Genomic DNA, 17,307 nt, shown 5'->3' with positions numbered 1-17,307 from the left:
TGCCTGCACAACACTACTTCCGACTTCGTACACAAAATCATGATAGAATATAATATAAATACGCATGATATAATACGATATGGAGCATGAAAGGGAGATCACTAGTGCATGTTTTTTTATCCAAGAATGAAAGATTGTTAAAACTGTCCAAAACATTGTGGTTAATACATGGTTACCGTAACAGTAACAACTGGTTATTACAAAATGGGCATATCTTTTAACCACCCCCTCCATTATGACATAAAAAGAACATGACTAATACACATTGCAGGGTTTGAACTGCACTTTGAGGTAAATATGTGAAATGTGGTTCATGTGACAGCAAGCATGTGCAAGGTTAATTTGTATTGTTGTAATTGACAAAAAGAAAATATAATTTCTGTGTCATATTTATTGTCTCAATAAATAAATTACAAATGAAACAAAAACAAATAATTAGTTATATATAAAGAGCATCAAAAGAAGTCTCACATTTGCACAGTGTGTGCTTCCAGGAAGTTATAATGACAACCCTTTGAGACCTTAGGAAAAGTTATACAAATTTATATTTACTAGAATACACCAACAAGACAATTATTTGAATGCCTCTCAAGTTTTCCTTGATTCTACAAAAAAATTAATTGGACAGTTCTGCTAGTGAGGTCTCCGTCATTTGTCACATAAATAAAATGATATGTGGACAATACAAGGGTACTGCTCACATCCCACCACGTCTTACACATAGTTCAGACTCAATTTGGTGAGCTCATTCAATATCAAGTGACATGGAATTTTTGACATGGAAGTCCTTAGGGAAATGAAGAATGGCATGATCAAAAAAACATTTATACTGAAAGCAATAAATCTGAAAGTCTAATCCAAGAACTTGTCCAGCATGACTTTCATCAAAATCTGATATTCTGAACTTCCTTGCCAAGACTCTTCATCTCCGGACCCCGAGTTCCTCTTCCTTGCATTTTTCCTTTCTTTTTCCTTACAGCAAAACATAGTCTGGAATTATTGAGAGAGAAACATATACTTTTTATCTTTCTCAATAAAATAAAATATATAATTAAGTGACTGGCTTGTCTTTTAAGGGCATGGTTGAGTAAAAGGTAAGTGACAGTAATATGAAGGATATGATAAATGCTGATATAATATGAGAAAATTATTTTTAATAATGAAAGCTTACGCCATCTTTATGCATGGTACCCTAATGCTTTTTCAGAATCATAAACATGGAACAAATATCCGTTCTGCATAATATATAAATTAACATTTAAAGAAACATTGAAGTGAAGGGGATATATCTATAACAGTTTACCTTTCTTTAGCTCACTTTAGGCAGAGCTTTGCTAGACTTTTTAAGATGGTGATAATTTGGAAGAATCTTTGTAAGGAAATCTAGCTGGAGTGTCTGAGGCTGTGAAAAAAATAAAAATTTATTAAAATCTTAAAATTCCTACAAAAACAACTGGTTTTCATTTATATAATTTATATTCATATCACACTGTTTTTTCCAAGTACTTTCTTTTGCAAAGATATTTTTTTCATCACAGAAGTGAGACCACGTTATTTTTATATGAAAAATACTAATTAATAACTCAAATGGCACAATTGCACACTGGGAGTATTGGGTATATTTACACTACCAAAACTGCAGAAAAGCTGACAGTTGAAAACCAAATCCACTTACTGCTGGCCTCTCTGCTTGGACCCTCCTCTCACACTTAGAGCCATGCATGACTGTGTTCTCAGGCAGCACCTCTCTACTTGTAACATGACACATTGCACCAACAATACAACCATTGGTAAGTGTAGTCTCACGTCCTATATGAGCTATAAAAAAATAAATTGGTCCATGAGGCTGTATTATAATATAAAGAGAGCTGTGCACTGCTGAAAAAAAAGTTCATTAAACAGAACAAAAAAGGAAATCTAGTACTTTAGCTTAACTGTCCTAATACTGTAGTAAACATTGTCAGAAGCAGAACACATTAAAATCTACCACTAGATTCTAAACCCAAAAGTCATTCAGGATGCAAGTAACAAAATAAGGAAGGGGGGGAGTCACTTTTAAGTGTCTTGTGTGTCTTTCATTAGTAGAAAACCCCCAAAAATTACACATACGATTATTGTAATTTTCACAAGCAGGTGTTAATATACTCAATCATGATAACAGTTACTTAAATTTATTCATCCTGGATTAATTATTATTCATTGTTACGTTGGATACCAGTCCCATGTATCTTCCCTAACATTTAAGACCTGATCATGTTGTAATAAGGGCAAAACAAGTCAAGTTTCTTCAAATTACATACAAAATTTAATGCATTGAGGATCCTTTATGACCTACCTTTACATTCTATGATATTGTTGTCTCCCATGTTCAGGGCTTCACTATCTGGGACAAAGTTAAGAAAAAAAATCCTTGTGCAGACAAACATGTTAATCAATTTCTTATCTTATGTATATCTGGCACAAAATGCACTTGGAATTTGAGGAATAAGATAATCAGTCCCTGGGGTAGCGCTAACACTCACCAATTTAGCCAAATGCTAAAACTGACTTAAATTGGCTAAACAAAGGGCTTGATTTGGATAATTTTAGTCAAATTATCACCATTTGTATTACAAATTGAAAAAAAAAGTGGTGATTTGGCAAAGCAAAAAAAATTGCTAGCGCTACCCCAGAGTCCATATACATCCAACAACAATGTGCATGACTTCTAAAAATTTCTAGTAAGGATTCAAGTGTAAAATTTGACAGATATGAAAACAATTTTTTTAAATTGTCACATTTTTCTGTCCAACTGAGGGAATAACCTGCTGTGAATCGTACACCATCTAAAGACGTTACAAAATAAAAGAAGAAGCTACAACAGCCAAAAGGATACAACTTCCAACTTCAAAAACATTGTTGTTCCCAATGATCATTACGGAGTGTGTCGATCCTTCACCATCTGTCTTGACTTTCCTATCAAAATAAAATGAGACATCAGTTAGCACAGTAACACTTTCACATCCAGTATTCTAAGAAGAAAAAATCTTGGAAGTAGAGCACAGTTACAGTTAATTAATAAAAACACTCATTCTGTGTTTATTTGCTTTAAGTTTCAGTTCTCTCATTTTCTCTTGTTTTCATGTGAATATTAATTTTTTAATTGATTATTCAAAGGCTGATGTTTGAAGTCTTTGCCTGATAAAGTTCTTTTTTTTTTTTACTTTTTTTTATCCATTTCTTAAGAGCTTGGTTACTTAGAGCAGCTTCTTACCTGTTTATTATCTCAACCTGTTCCTCAATTAAATTGTTATCTCCAATAATGATAGGCCCAGCATCTGCTATGATCTTTGCTTTAGGATGAATTACAGTCTTAGCACCTGTAAAGAGGATGTTTTATAATACATTCTAAAAGACAAGCAATGTCACAGTATTGAGGTGCAGATAACACTCAACTATCAGGTACATATACAATATAACCAGTATTAAGGGCTCCCAGTGCAAATCTTTAGCGAAAGGGTAATAAAGGGTTTGTTGTTTTTTTTTTCTATCTGACCAAACACCACAATTTTAAATGCATCATTAGACAGGTTATGTAATACATCAAACTGTTATCACATGACCTTATTCTTGTCATGATATCAAACTCTATTTTAAAATTTAATTCATCAGCATAACACCTCCTACAAACCTATAGTGATATCCCCTTTAAGTTCACATTCATTGCACACCACAGCACCTTGGGCAATTTTGAGGCTGAAACAGGGAAAATACTGGAATATTAATCGCACACTCAGCTGTCACCTCGAGTATAAACAACAAGGACTTCATAAGGGTTTATTGTTGATTTCTACCGATGTCCGAGTAGGATTTACAAAAAATAATCGAACAATGTAGCCTTAGGCATTTAATGTAAGTGAAGTGAGTTAAAGTGTGATTTGACCTCTGTCTCTATTTTCTTTTGAATTTATAAGGCACATGGAGGGTATTTTTGTTTCGCAACCTCTTTCTGTTTTATTGACTCTATGGAATCATATGGGGATTTAATGACTTCGTTTTGAATACTTTAACCGATTTTGATGGGCCTTTTTACATTATGGTAGACTAGTATAGCACTGTAAGATCGTATCATGTGGTTTTAAAATTTATGCATCTGATTATCAAATCATGTAGTTTTCTAACTAATCAAGGTGACAGCATGATTAATTAGTGTGATCTGATTATGTCAGGTCATCTGCCATATTGCCAAGAAGAGGCACTTGCCAACATGGTGGATGACCCAAGCATAAACAAGTTGTGCCGATATGTTAACTTGTGTCAATAATATTAATTTTAACTGTACCTAGTACTAATATATTTTGCTGTAATATCACCCGATATTGTGAGAATGACTGTTTCCTGATTTTATTTGTGACTGCATTCGTTTTTTCTTGTGTATTGCTGTGTTGCGCTGTATTGCTGTGTACTGAGCATTTGAGGGAGACTGCCCAAAACCTTATCAACTTCCATGGTCCATTTGGGACCTATTCTGAAAACTTCACCAAAATCCCCCCATAAAATTTTGCATAATAATGCAATCAGACAAACAAACGAACAGCACAAAAAACATAACCTTGTGGTAGGTAATATTATTATTATTATTATTATTATTATTATTATTATTATTATTATTATTATAGCAATGATTGTGAGAAGAATGTGACTCTGCGGGAGATAATATGATCCGCCACAGATAAGGCATCTAGAGGTGCACAACGTAACAGGAACATAAATGCGTTTATGTACAATTGAACACTCTACGAACAAGCAATAATGATACAATAACACCGAAGTTTTACTACCTTGACTTCGCCGGAACAGCAGCCATATTGATTTATAATATATCGGTAAATATCGGTAATTTTAGCCCTACCAAAACAGTTTTTTATTTTAAAATGATTATCAAAAAACATTTTGTGTCAATATAAAATATGTTTTTTTACCTTATTTTTGTTTACATCTATATAAAACTTAAAAATGTTGTTGCAGGTCAATCCTTTCTCCGTTCTATGACGTCATCGTAAATAAATCGAGTAGTCCTCGTAGGAGGAAGACGTGTCTTGGAGTTTATCCAATTTTCGTCTATTTTGTGTTATCAGAACTTATCAATTCTAAAGAGATCCGAAAAGATGCTATTAGCCGCCTCTAAGGCAATATTTTGTACTGAAAATTTTGGGCCGAAGACGGAGGTGAAATCAGAAATGCCGACCAAACAAAGCGCCCAGTCGTAAGTATTCTTCACGCTCGGCTGTCACCTTGATTGGATAGTAAACGGTTGTCGTAAAATCGCTAAAAGATATTAAAACCCGGTGCATAAACTTGAAAACCACCTAGGACAACCTCAGACTGCCACATTAATCCAATACAATGCAAAAATAAACTATAACAAGTGGTTAAAGCCTTCAAACCGAATGTCGTAAAGTCCCCATATACCTCCATAGAGACAATAAAATAGAATAAGCTTGTGAAACAAGAAAAATCCAGTTCCAACATAATAATCGAAATAAAATACTGCCGGGCATCGGAGCGGCCTAAAACTTGGCACGCTTACCGCTAATACTGCAGGCTACATCATCCCGTCGCTCGTTTGTAAATTCCGTGCATGGCATACGCTGTAAATCAAAATTCCACCTCTGATGTTTATCTCAGTCCTCTCTAACCTACCATTACGAAAAAGAAGCCATGCCATTGGACAATGCGACCTCTGCGGTTACGTCATTTCCTGAATTGGATTGTTGAAAGGACCAAGATAAACATCAGGGGTGATATTTGGTGATATTTGGATTTACGGTTTGATTGTGCGTATGCCATGCACGGAATTTACAAACGAGCGACGGGATGATGTAGCCTGCAGTATTAGCGGTAAGCGTGCCAAGTTTTAGGCCGCTCCGATGCCCGGCAGTATTTTATTTCGATTATTATGTTGGAACTGGATTTTTCTTGTTTCACAAGCTTATTCTATTTTATTGTCTCTATGGAGGTATATGGGGACTTTACGACATTCGGTTTGAAGGCTTTAACCACTTGTTATAGTTTATTTTTGCATTGTATTGGATTAATGTGGCAGTCTGAGGTTGTCCTAGGTGGTTTTCAAGTTTATGCACCGGGTTTTAATATCTTTTAGCGATTTTACGACAACCGTTTACTATCCAATCAAGGTGACAGCCGAGCGTGGTATTCTTTTACATTTGGCCTTCATTTCGGCCTAAGTTACGTTATTATTGTAGATATGCTGTTGACTTCCATTTATAAATCGTGTGACTTTAATCGCTCGTGGTGTTTTATTACAAACTCGAAATTGTTTTTGAATTTTACGAAAAAATGCCTGTTGCCCAATAAATATCATTTTAGTTAGATAATAACGAATTGAGTGACCCACATCCGTGTTATAAGATCGAAATTGCAAAAGTGTTACTGTTATACATATACCACCGCATCAAGAGTTAAATTTTGTTTATTCAATAGAGTGTTACAAAAGAGTGCCTTGTAAAAGCCAAAAGGTTCCTTGGATTATTATACCTAATAATTGCCCAAAACAATGTGTGAAGATGTATAGTAAACCAGTTTGAACCAGTTGAAATCTACGGTCAATATTTATCTATGAAGGTGTTGTGTACTTTGGACTTGTTTATGCTTGTTTATAAAAGGTGTCTGATATACATAATTGTCATCCTGAACTCCAACATATGGCAATGAGGCAATTCATTTTAAAAATGTATTATTATTAGTTTTATTATTATCATTATTATTACTTTATAGGAAATACAATTTAAGTCACTCAAGATTCATCAAATTACTTTTTCTTTTAATTATGATTCCTTCAATTGCATTTTCTTTATAAAAATTTATTCTATATTACATTATTTATGGTGGAAAATAGGATGAATAAGTATTTTTCTAGTGATTTTCAAATTGAATTTGCTGTATCATTTCAGGAGCCCCCTGGTCCAGTATTGTATTAACCTTGGTCCAGGGCCTCTGTGGTGCTCCTGATGTTCCCCACGCCGCCAATGTGTCATTTATGACAGAGGGCAGCGGCGTGGGGGTTTCAAAAGAGCCCCCTGTCACCACCAAGCATCTTGTGGAAGATGCAAAGGCGTTGGTGAAAACACAGGTTGCCTCGAATTTGTGTTTCCGGATCACTCTGAGTGACTGCATGGTGGTCACCTGGGACACTGTTTACGTGGATGGTAAACTGTTTGTTGAAATTCCACCAGGCATTCTCCCAGAAGGCTCCAAGGAAAGGTAGGAATTTTTATTTTAAATGTCAAACTCATTTGTCTTTATGCAGTTTTCAATTTTCAACCAAAGGTTTCATGTTAAAAAATACTCTGGCTATTGATTTCTGTATATGTATACTTTGTGTGTGTAAATTGCATTATCAGATTTTGTATGGGCATGTTTTTACACAAGCTTTGCATTTTTCAGCTTTGTTACTCTACTGGAGTACGCTGAAGAAGAGCTTGAATGCAGTCATGTTATTGTCTTTTATAAGAAAGACCGATGTGATCGAGGTACGTGTTTGCATGGTTTATTGGTATAAATATTGCATGGTCTATTGGTGTAAATATTAGTTACCAACAGTCATATATATTGTGATGTCATAATGAAAGCTCAATGCTATCTCTAAGAAAAAAAATTGTTTCACAGAGAAAATGGAGAAGCAGTCACTTTCAGTGGTTCCAAAAATTCATTTCATTATTTTTATGAGGAAGTGGTGAAAGAAACTGTAACTGATGATATTGTTAACATTTGTGTACGTTAAAGAAATTGATATATGTTAAAAAAATTACATTTTCATTTTATTTTCAGCCTCCCTGATACGGACATTCATGTATTTGGGATTTCAACCTGTGGCCCCAGGGCACCCCCTGGTCCCGGCCACCCCAGACATGATGTTCATGGCTTATTCCATCGAGTAGACCAGAGGACGAAGGCCTGGCATTTCCACAGTGGGGCGCTTGGTGGTTCAATGTACGAAGACTGGCTGTAATTGCACCATCTTTGACAGTCAAGTTCCATCTTTGATTCAGCATCTGCCAGTCTGATGTTTAATTTGCTGCCTCCTGTTATAAACGTGACACGTTACCATTATATATTGGTGTAGATATGAAGACGATAAAAGATTATTTGTTTACAAAGTTCATGTAAAATAAAACTCTAAGAAAATGCCAGCTTTGGGTTGGTAAAAGGAATGTAACAAGTTTAATTTTTTTGTCATTTCACATTATTAATACAATTTTCATCACTGAAGATTTAAAGTGATAATAACTCTTCGTTTCGGCCAAAAAATGAATTTTCCTGGAGTAAACAACAATTTTCCCATACTTACCAATGGTTAATGAATCCATTTTTACATTCAAAGTTAGTCCCTGGTTTTTTTCTAAAAAGTTTGGTTTTTTGTTAAAATCTCTTAAGAGATTTTAACAGAGTATAGCCATCAATGGAGGTCACGTGGTCTAAAGATAAGCTCAGATATCAGAATAATAGCTATAACAGCCGTTTTTGTGGGAAAACAGAATATATTATATTTTTATGAGCCATTCACAATGTTTTTATTGTGAAATACAGATTTCATACGAAGAGTTATTATCCCTTTAAGTTTTCCCCATGTAAAAAAAATGATTCCATTTTGCTATTATTCACAACTGTCCAATCCCTTTTAAATGTTCAAGAATTATGCCAATTGTTTTAGCATTATCATAGATTTAATTTGGGGAGTTCTCTGTCTTTGTTGTTTTCAGTTTAAAATATTTAAATGTCCTCTTAATTTGCACTTGGTAACAGTCAGCAATAAAATAAAAAAAAAACATAGGTGTTTATTGTACCACCAGCGTTAGCGCTGGCGGTACACATGGTTTTAGTCCCGTCCGGTCCGTTCCGCCGGCTCCGCCGCCATGTTACCGTTACCGCTTCTCCTCCTAGACGGTAAGGGCCCCCATACTCATCTCTTGGATTTAGGTCACCTATAATCTCAACTCGTTCCACGTAAAATTTGGGCTTTGTCGGTATTGGGGTCTAGGTGTGGCACTCATTGCAATGCACCCTTGTCCAAAAATGGCAAAATTAAATGCTAATTATCTACCCTACGGAAGGAATTATGGGAAAAATTTCTACAGACGGCTTTCCAAAAGTCATATGTGTAGATTTCAAATATGCCCTTGGATTTGACCTTTGACCTTTATTTCAAGGTCAAATGGGCAAATATTTTCAAAAAAATGAATTTTTTTTCGAAAGAAAATTTATTTGCGCTGTTATTCAGACACCACACAGACTTAACCAATAATATTATTGGAAAATGTTACCCTTTGGGTCATCTTTCATCTGTGTGAATTTGGGGTCAATCGGTGCATTTTCACGGGTGTAGCGGCCATAAGATACCGAAACTGAAAACTGTCTCTAATTCGGGAACCGTTAATGCTAGAGACCCATTCTTTTTTGCATTTTGTAGAGCATGTAAAGCCCAACACTGGAGGTGGTCTCCGTTTTTTTGTATTCCATACGGTTTTCGAGTTACGCTGTATCAAAAAGTACATATTGGTGGTGAAAGCAAAATGTGAAGTACGGTAATGGATAATAAATTTTGAACTCCGGAAAAATAAAACATAAGGCTTGGCAAAGCAGACAACTTGTGGTCAAAAATGACATTATTTCATCAAATTTGAACTTCTGGAACTTCAGAGCACCTCCCATTTCAAGAATTTTGACCAAAAAGACCTTTTCTTTATTTTAATTAATTTTTTCTGTAGGAAATTTATGGCACATTAAGGTAACTCCGAAATTATAACATTTAGTCCCTTATATCTCCAAAACTGGCAGAGATAGGTCCATAGTTACTATTGAAGTTGAATAGGAAGTCATGTACTGGCAATCTTACTGTGACCTTGAAATTGACCTTTGACCTACTTTTCACCATGAACTGAACTTTGCAAATTTTGCCTCCCTTTTATCTCCAAAACTGGCAGAGATAGGTCCATAGTTACTATTGAAGTTGAATAGGAAGTCATGTACTGGCAATCTTACTGTGACCTTGAAATTGACCTTTGACCTACTTTTCACCATGAACTGAACTTTGCAAATTTTGCCTCCCTTTTATCTCCAAAACTGGCAGAGATAGGTCCATAGTTACTATTGAAGTTGAATAGAAAGTCATATACTGGCAATCTAAATGTGACCTTTAAATTGACCTTTGACCTACTTTTCACCATGAACTGAACTTTGGAAATTTTGCTTCCCTTTTATCTCCAAAACTAGCAGAGATAGGTCCATAGTTACTATTGAAGTTGAATAGGAAGTCATACACTGGCAATCTAAATGTGACCTTAAAATTGACCTTTGACCTACTTTTCACCATGAACTGAACTCTGCTAATTTCTTTCTCTTTTAACTCCAAACCTGGCAGAGATAGGTCCATAGTTACTATTGAAGTTGAATAGGAAGTCATATACTGGCAATCCTACTGTGACCTTGAAATTGACCTTTGACCTACTTTACACCATGAATTGAACTTTGGAAATTTTGCTTCCCTTTTATCTCCAAAACTGGCAGAGATAGGTCCATAGTTACTATTGAAGTTGAATAGGAAGTCATATACTGGCAATCTAAATGTGACCTTGAAATTGACCTTTGACCTACTTTTTATCATGAATTGAACTTTGCAAATTTTGGTTCCCTTTTATCTCCAAAACTGGCAGAGATAGGTCCATAGTTACTATTGAACTTGAATAGGAAGTCATGTACTGGCAATCTTACTGTGACCTTGAAATTGACCTTTGACCTACTTTTCACCATGAACTGAACTTTGCAAATTTTGCCTCCCTTTTATCTCCAAAACTGGCAGAGATAGGTCCATAGTTTCTATTGAACTTGAATATGAAGTCATATACTGGCATTCTAAGTGTGACCTTGAAATTGACCTTTGACCTACTTTTCACCATGAACTGAACTTTGGAAATTTTGCTTCCCTTTTATCTCCAAAACTAGCAGAGATAGGTCCATAGTTACTATTGAAGTTGAATAGGAAGTCATATACTGGCAATCTAAATGTGACCTTAAAATTGACCTTTGACCTACTTTTCACCATGAACTGAACTCTGCTAATTTTTTTCTCTTTTAACTCCAAACCTGGCAGAGATAGGTCCATAGTTACTATTGAAGTTGAATAGGAAGTCATATACTGGCAATCTAAATGTGACCTTGAAATTGACCTTTGACCTACTTTTTATCACGAATTGAACTTTGCAAATTTTGCTTCCCTTTTATCTCCAAAACTGGCAGAGATAGGTCCATAGTTACTATTGAACTTGAATAGGAAGTCATATACTGGCAATCTAAATGTCACCTTGAAATTGACCTTTGACCTACTTTTTATCATGAATTGAACTTTGCAAATTTTGCCTCCCTTTTATTTCCAAAACTAGCTAGATAGGTCCATAGTTACTATTGAACTTGAATAGGAAGTCATATACTGGCATTCTAAGTGTGACCTTGAAATTGACCTTTGACCTACTTATAATCATGAACTGAACTCTGCTAATTTCTTTTTCTTTTAACTCCAAACCTGGCAGAGATAGGTCTATAGTTACTATTGAAGTTGAATAGGAAGTCATATACTGGAAATTTACTGTGACCTTGAAATTGACCTTTGACCTACCTTACAATGAACTTAACTTTGATTGTACCATTTTAAGTTATATATATTTTTTGCATATTTTAAAAATTCTTGTTGATTGCATTTTTACAGCTTGTCAAGCATAAGACTGGTGGCTGTGTCCCTTATTTTGCGTATGTGGGGGTCTATACGAATGCGCTTGCTCCAGCTGGTGGTACAATATTCGGAGGCGGTATCGCCTCTCTGATCCTCTAGTTATTATTTTTTTTTAATTACTGGATATTTCAAAGAATCATCTGGTTAAATGTTCTGAGTGAAAAATGTTAAACCCACAAAAAAAAGAAAGCCTTATCCAAAGGGTCCAGTTTGTGTACACACATGGAGCTGAAACAATTTTCTGGGGGTGGTGGAAAGGACGTTTGTCGCCGTGCACTTTCATTGATAACACTAGTCTAAGTGGAAAACTGTTTTACCTTTGGGCTTCAAACTTGAGTACTAGGACGGTGGTTTTATCAACATTAAGGATGAAATAAAGAAAAAACTGGCCAGCCCCCGTTCTCAGGTATGCTTCTTGAAAAGCTTTGAAACTGAAACTTTTGGTTTTAATAAGGAGATACAGACGTGTTCACATATTTCTTATGAATGACATGTCTGGTAGATTGATTTTGATCACATTTTCATAAATCTGAAAAATGTCAATTTTGGGTCATATTGAGTGTTTTTGACCAGGGTCAGCTATGGTGTTAATTTTCAATTTTGACCAAAAATGGAAGAAAGTTTATTTTCAATCATTATAGTGACCTGTAGCTGTGTTTGGTCATTTTAGTTATTATTGTCAACATTAAGGATGAAATAAAGAAGAAAAACTCTGGCCAGCCCCCCTCTCCAGCCCCTGTTTAGGATACCCAGTTGAAAAAGCATTATGATTGCATCCTTTTTTCTGGATGCTATGCATTTAAAATTTTTTGTATAAAGCCTCACATTATAGTAAACATTGGTTCACCAGTCACCATAATTATCGTAGACCTCTTGGAAAAAAATGAAAAAAAATAGCACCCATAAACTGTAAACTGGTAAGCCTAGCACTAGTTATCCAAGCACAAGGGTGTTGGATAGAATTTTCTCAAATAAATTCACCATGCTGGGTCACGTTGAATTTTCTTTACAATGTTAAATAAAAATGTTACAAATCTGCTGTTTGTGTGATAAAAGCCTGACTCTGCATTTATTTGTCAAGCTTTACCACGAAGGCAGATTACACCACACTTGATTGTCACTGAGATCATCCATAAAGCTGTAATTTGGCTTTAAATTATTCAAAAAAAAAATCACATGAGAGTGAATCAGTAAATTTTTGGTTTTGCACACATGACCAGTTAATAGCCTTGAAATGAATATCCAAGTTACAGGTGCCCTTAATTACATAGTGGAAGTTTGAACAATACTGGTTTCAACTGGTTGCCATGCAGCACTTAGTTATGCGAGGTTGGTGACTGCAGAGGATTTTACTGCTTAGTTTGGTTGAAAAAACGGGCCTCTAGCTGCCCTAGGAACATCATCGTTTCTTCTTTTATTTTTTTCTTCATCTTTAAATAATCTGGGTATATGAAATTACTCTTTCCCTTTCAGTACTTTATTGGGCTTGCCATTTGTCTAAAATTCCTTATAGCAGATCTGATGCTTATTTAAATGCTTGATTTGAAATATGACCAATTCTGTCAATGATGTTTTAATACATTTCAAATGCATAGAAAACTGCCCACGAGTTACAAGTTTATTTTCAACTACAAACATTTTTAACTTTTCAAAAACATTTATCAATATGATTCCAGTAGCTGTAAAACTGTACAAAGCTCTGGTTGCACACATTTTTTGTCAAACAAAAATGTGATCACCTCTGTATCAGACCGACCACATTTCTTGAACACTAAGTGGCCAGCTGCAGAAGATCACTCAAGTTTACTCAATTTGCAATGACACAGAGATGCTGTAATCTCAAGACTTTCTGATGTTAACCCTGTCTTTTGACTTCCCCAAGAAAATATCTGTTCAACAATGTAATACATTGCTCATCATACCCACACCGTGGCCCTTATTACTTGTGTGTTTGATTATGGATCACAAGTAATGGCACTCATTTACTCTCTGTTGCATTATAGTCCTCCAGTATGCCATCTAAATGGTCATTTAGTTTCTTAAATTGACCCCTCTTTCTGTTGCCTTTCTTCTTCTGTATTGGACCCTATAAAAATATGGAAATGTTTTACATTGTGCATATTTAACAATAAATCTTTCATCTGTGTAACTTTTGACTCTAAGTGTAGCTATAATGGCTTATGCGATTGAAAGCACTCAACTATGCAAACTATGAAATATGCAACTGTGACCTTTCTCATTACTGATGCACTATTTGCAATGTTATGCTGGTTTTGATTTAAATTTTAAAGCAATTTTGAAACTTTCAGCTCAGAAGATAAATGCTTGTATCATGCAATATAAAATTAGTGATGAGTCATTCATATCAAATAACACAGTCTCTAGCTTTTCATTTACTATATTCAAACTATCATTTTTGAGTTGTGTCCTGTAACCAAAAGTAATACAGAAGAAAGATAAGAATCGAAATCACTTACTGCTCGTTTAATACCCATATCTTGCATTGAGGTGATGCCGGCCTTCTCCAAGTAGTCCTCAATCTTCCTCTCATCCATCCCTTCCACAGCAACACTGCGCCACTGCTGCTGGTACTCTAAAAAAACAGGGTTTTTACAGAATTGTAGAAAAAGTCAAAGAAATAAAAACAATGTAACTATTTTTTTTATTATTATTTTCAGTATTTGGCTAGCTTTCACAAATATTTCACTTCAAAATTAAGGCACCCAGAAAACATGTATCAGGAGGGCGAGGTTGGTAGGGTGCAAATTATAATCCCTTTTGGCTGGAAAAGAAACAAAATTTGGTCTAGGTTTTATTGCATATCTCAGGGGGGTTCAACTTACAGGGTAATGGGCCCATTTTTCAGAAAAAATAGAGTTCCTTTTTTAATTTACTGGCTACAGGCCTGATCAGTTATCAAACATTTACAGATCAGGCAGTGCAGTGATATAAACCTGGTATTTATATCTTTTGAGGTCAAGATACATAAAAGTGTTGATATATGTGTTAACAAGTATTTATATAACCTTATCTAATCTTGATCATACCTTCATCAACATCAAACTGGTACATCTTATCATTGTAGAAAAGAACCTTCTTTTTATCTGGCCTAGTGATGATGATTATACGATCACCGAGATTCTGGGAACAGAAATGTGGAAATACTCAGTTATGATGCTTTTTTGATGCACAGATTTATATCTTTCAGTCTATAAGTAGTAATTAACATTGCATATGATGGGTACAATAATTCATTATAATGTAATATCCAGAAAGACAGGAACAAAAAAACATGTCTTAGCAATTTTCAATATTATGAAAGAGACCACAGAGAGGCTGGACATTCAAAACAGACCACAAATCAGTTTCAGTTCAACTGTCCAAGAAATAGCATTCATAATTTAGCACAATTTGCATCTGTATCCACCTTACCTTCACTGCCTTCTCAGCTTTTGGCAAAGATTCCTCGACGTCATCGTACAGCACCCCTCCCAAACCCTTGAGATCCTGCTTTTCTAGAAGACGGAGAAGACCTTTCTTGTCGCGGATATTGTATTTTGGTTTGTATGCAAACTTTGAACCCTCAACTGTCTCAATTTTGGGGTTGTTAAGCAGTGCCTAAAGATCAGAAGGAAATGTTAGGAAATAATTGAAAATAAACACTTCAGGTATTCCCAATTTCTATATAAGACACAACAAATATTGGTATTGTTTATTCTATTATCATCTCTTCAATTTTCAGCAGCAGGAATAGTAGTAGTAGCAGTGGTTGTAGTAATAGTAGTAGTAGTAGTTTTTTCCTTTTTATTATTTCAACAGGTTAAAATATAACAACTTAAGAGCTACAGTGCAGTTTTGTTACCTCAGATGCCAGCCATGATTTCTGCTTCAGTCCAACGTCCAGCATGTTAGCCTCATCCAGGATTTCCTCCAGGGTGAGGGGATGTGTGTCACCCTGCTGGTGACGAGTCTGGAATATAGATATATATCATTAAATACTGCACAATAAAAGTCTAATTTCATTTCTTAAGACATAAAGGTCTAATGGCTAATGTCTGCAGAACAAAACATAGTTTTGGGATACATAATACATATATTATTCTGAAGTATGCACTGATGAATACAATTACACACACTGAATGAGAACTGATCATGCATAATAAACAGGTAAAATATGTAACTTTTTTACCTTCATGAACTTGACAATTTTTGCCAGGACACTAAAGTTGTACTGAGATGATCCAGAGGCAGACTTGTAATTCAATTTAGCCACATCTGAAAATGCATATAATAAACAAAATTACTACCTCCAAAAAATTCCTTACTTTCATATCTTTTAAAGTTTCACATATAAGAACTGGGTCCCATTGGTTATTTTATAAGGTACTAAATCCGTTTTAATTTTTTTAATTAGCATTTTAACTGATAAGAAAACCATCTAAATGTTTAATATAATACAAATATATAGCACTGAATCTTGTTAGAGATATCACAAAGTTCACTCAAAATTAAATTATTGTTCAATTGATTAGGCAGAAATTAAAGAAAAGAACTACCATATTTTGGTCTCTCTACATGCTTTGTCTTCACTTTTTTCTTGGCTTTATTTACAGCCTTTTCCTTCTCTGCTTTCCTTTTCTTTTCTACCACAGGCTGTGCATAAGCCCTCTTCTTGAAGGCCTCTCTTTCCTTCAACAGTTTTGGGTCCATGGCTGCTGCTTGACACCTAAGGGTAGAGTTGAAATCATGTCAAGAGAGAGGTATTTACTATGCATATAAAGGTTTTGTGAAAAAAATAATGCAGCCACTTCATAATACAGGATTAGTTTTCAGCATTCTGCAAAGATAAGTTAAAACAATAATTAAAAAGAATTGTCAACAGCACCAAAAGCCACGAGTGATTAAAAAATATCAAAAACCATTATGGCAATTTTTGTCTTAGTGTGAGGCCTAGCCAAGTGGAAAGTAAGGATTTACAGTGACACGAAGGCAAGGGTAATCTCCAGAGAGATTTTTGTCTCGGTTTTCGTCTTTATACGTGCTAAAACTTACCAATGCGAAAATCGAGACGAGGAGACTAGGGGAATCATCAAATGCACCTCACCGTTTTATTAACCTAATTTTATTCAAAGCCAGTTATAGCGATGTACTTTTTGATGTACTTAACACCCTCTTACCTTTGTGTATTAATTGCAAGGCTCCATCTTCCTGTGTACTCTACATTTTGGGGGATAAACACCAACTTAAGACCACATTCACCTACTATAGTACCCTTTCTTCGAGATCGACAGGAAGTGGTTTCGAGTGCGTTAGTTGCGCCAATCTCAAGCGCCACTACTGCATTCAGCGTAACAGTGCGCCCTGCTTGGTGTAAAATACGAGAGGGTCCCTAGGCAGACTTCTTTTCTGATATTAGAACGTTAACTCTTCAGTATTTTTTTTATTCTCCCCTCCTGTCTTAAATATAGTTGAACAACAACTTAGGGAATATTTTTTGAAAATTGTACATGTTGGTGGTATTT

The 17,307-nt window shown here is 35.1% G+C and overlaps 3 protein-coding genes across 4 annotated transcripts; 1 reads left to right on the top strand and 2 right to left on the bottom strand.

Moving 5' to 3' along the window:
* Positions 1-373: 373 nt before the first annotated feature.
* On the bottom strand, positions 374-4,904 carry LOC106155383 (dynactin subunit 6). Its single transcript, XM_087006878.1, has 8 exons — positions 4,821-4,904; positions 3,671-3,735; positions 3,254-3,359; positions 2,876-2,955; positions 2,336-2,383; positions 1,676-1,818; positions 1,304-1,402; positions 374-990 (listed from the first exon to the last, which is right to left on the bottom strand). The coding sequence occupies exons 1-7, from the start codon at positions 4,844-4,846 to the stop codon at positions 1,310-1,312; spliced, it is 561 nt and encodes a 186-aa protein (XP_086863004.1). The 5' UTR covers positions 4,847-4,904; the 3' UTR covers positions 374-990; positions 1,304-1,309.
* Positions 4,905-5,024: 120 nt separating this feature from the next.
* On the top strand, positions 5,025-8,213 carry LOC106155382 (ornithine decarboxylase antizyme 1-like). Its single transcript, XM_087003161.1, is given in 5 exon segments — positions 5,025-5,245; positions 6,954-7,008; positions 7,010-7,263; positions 7,447-7,532; positions 7,831-8,213. Coding segments are annotated over 5 exon segments (603 nt in total). The 5' UTR covers positions 5,025-5,147; the 3' UTR covers positions 7,941-8,213.
* A 5,176-nt stretch (positions 8,214-13,389) lies between these two features.
* Positions 13,390-17,120, bottom strand: LOC106155373 (transcription initiation factor IIE subunit beta). 2 transcript variants are annotated; one of them, XM_013530172.2, is made up of 8 exons: positions 16,963-17,120; positions 16,342-16,511; positions 15,975-16,060; positions 15,648-15,755; positions 15,218-15,403; positions 14,833-14,926; positions 14,263-14,378; positions 13,390-13,871 (listed from the first exon to the last, which is right to left on the bottom strand). In XM_013530172.2, the coding sequence occupies exons 2-8, from the start codon at positions 16,493-16,495 to the stop codon at positions 13,764-13,766; spliced, it is 852 nt and encodes a 283-aa protein (XP_013385626.1). In that variant the 5' UTR covers positions 16,496-16,511; positions 16,963-17,120; the 3' UTR covers positions 13,390-13,763. The 2 variants fall into 2 exon arrangements, with proteins under 2 accessions (XP_013385626.1, XP_086863003.1); XM_087006877.1 differs by lacking the exon at positions 14,833-14,926.
* Between the last annotated feature and the right edge of the window lie 187 nt (positions 17,121-17,307).

Source organism: Lingula anatina, chromosome 2 (assembly GCF_051362555.1).
Source record: "Lingula anatina isolate TDL-2025a chromosome 2, LinAna3.0, whole genome shotgun sequence".
Taxonomy (NCBI): domain Eukaryota; kingdom Metazoa; phylum Brachiopoda; class Lingulata; order Lingulida; family Lingulidae; genus Lingula; species Lingula anatina.
The sequence above is the reverse complement of the archived record's forward strand: the minus strand, read 5'-3'. Positions and strand labels throughout refer to the sequence as shown.

What these genes read in the sequence shown, in the direction of transcription:
- LOC106155383 (XM_087006878.1), bottom strand. Translation starts at nt 4,846, where the DNA reads ATGGCTGCTGTTCCGGCGAAGTCAAG. An exon ending in TAAAGGGGATATCACTATAG is followed by an intron (nt 3,360 to 3,670) that starts GTTTGTAGGAGG and finishes TCCTCTTTACAG; the next exon opens with GTGCTAAGACTGTAATTCAT. An exon ending in CAGGTTGAGATAATAAACAG is followed by an intron (nt 2,956 to 3,253) that starts GTAAGAAGCTGC and finishes TTATTTTGATAG; the next exon opens with GAAAGTCAAGACAGATGGTG.
- LOC106155373 (XM_013530172.2), bottom strand. Translation starts at nt 16,495, where the DNA reads ATGGACCCAAAACTGTTGAAGGAAAGAGAGGCCTTCAAGAAGAGGGCT. An exon ending in TGTAGAGAGACCAAAATATG is followed by an intron (nt 16,061 to 16,341) that starts GTAGTTCTTTTC and finishes ATGCATTTTCAG; the next exon opens with ATGTGGCTAAATTGAATTAC. An exon ending in CCAGTTTGATGTTGATGAAG is followed by an intron (nt 14,379 to 14,832) that starts GTATGATCAAGA and finishes CTGTTTTTTTAG; the next exon opens with AGTACCAGCAGCAGTGGCGC.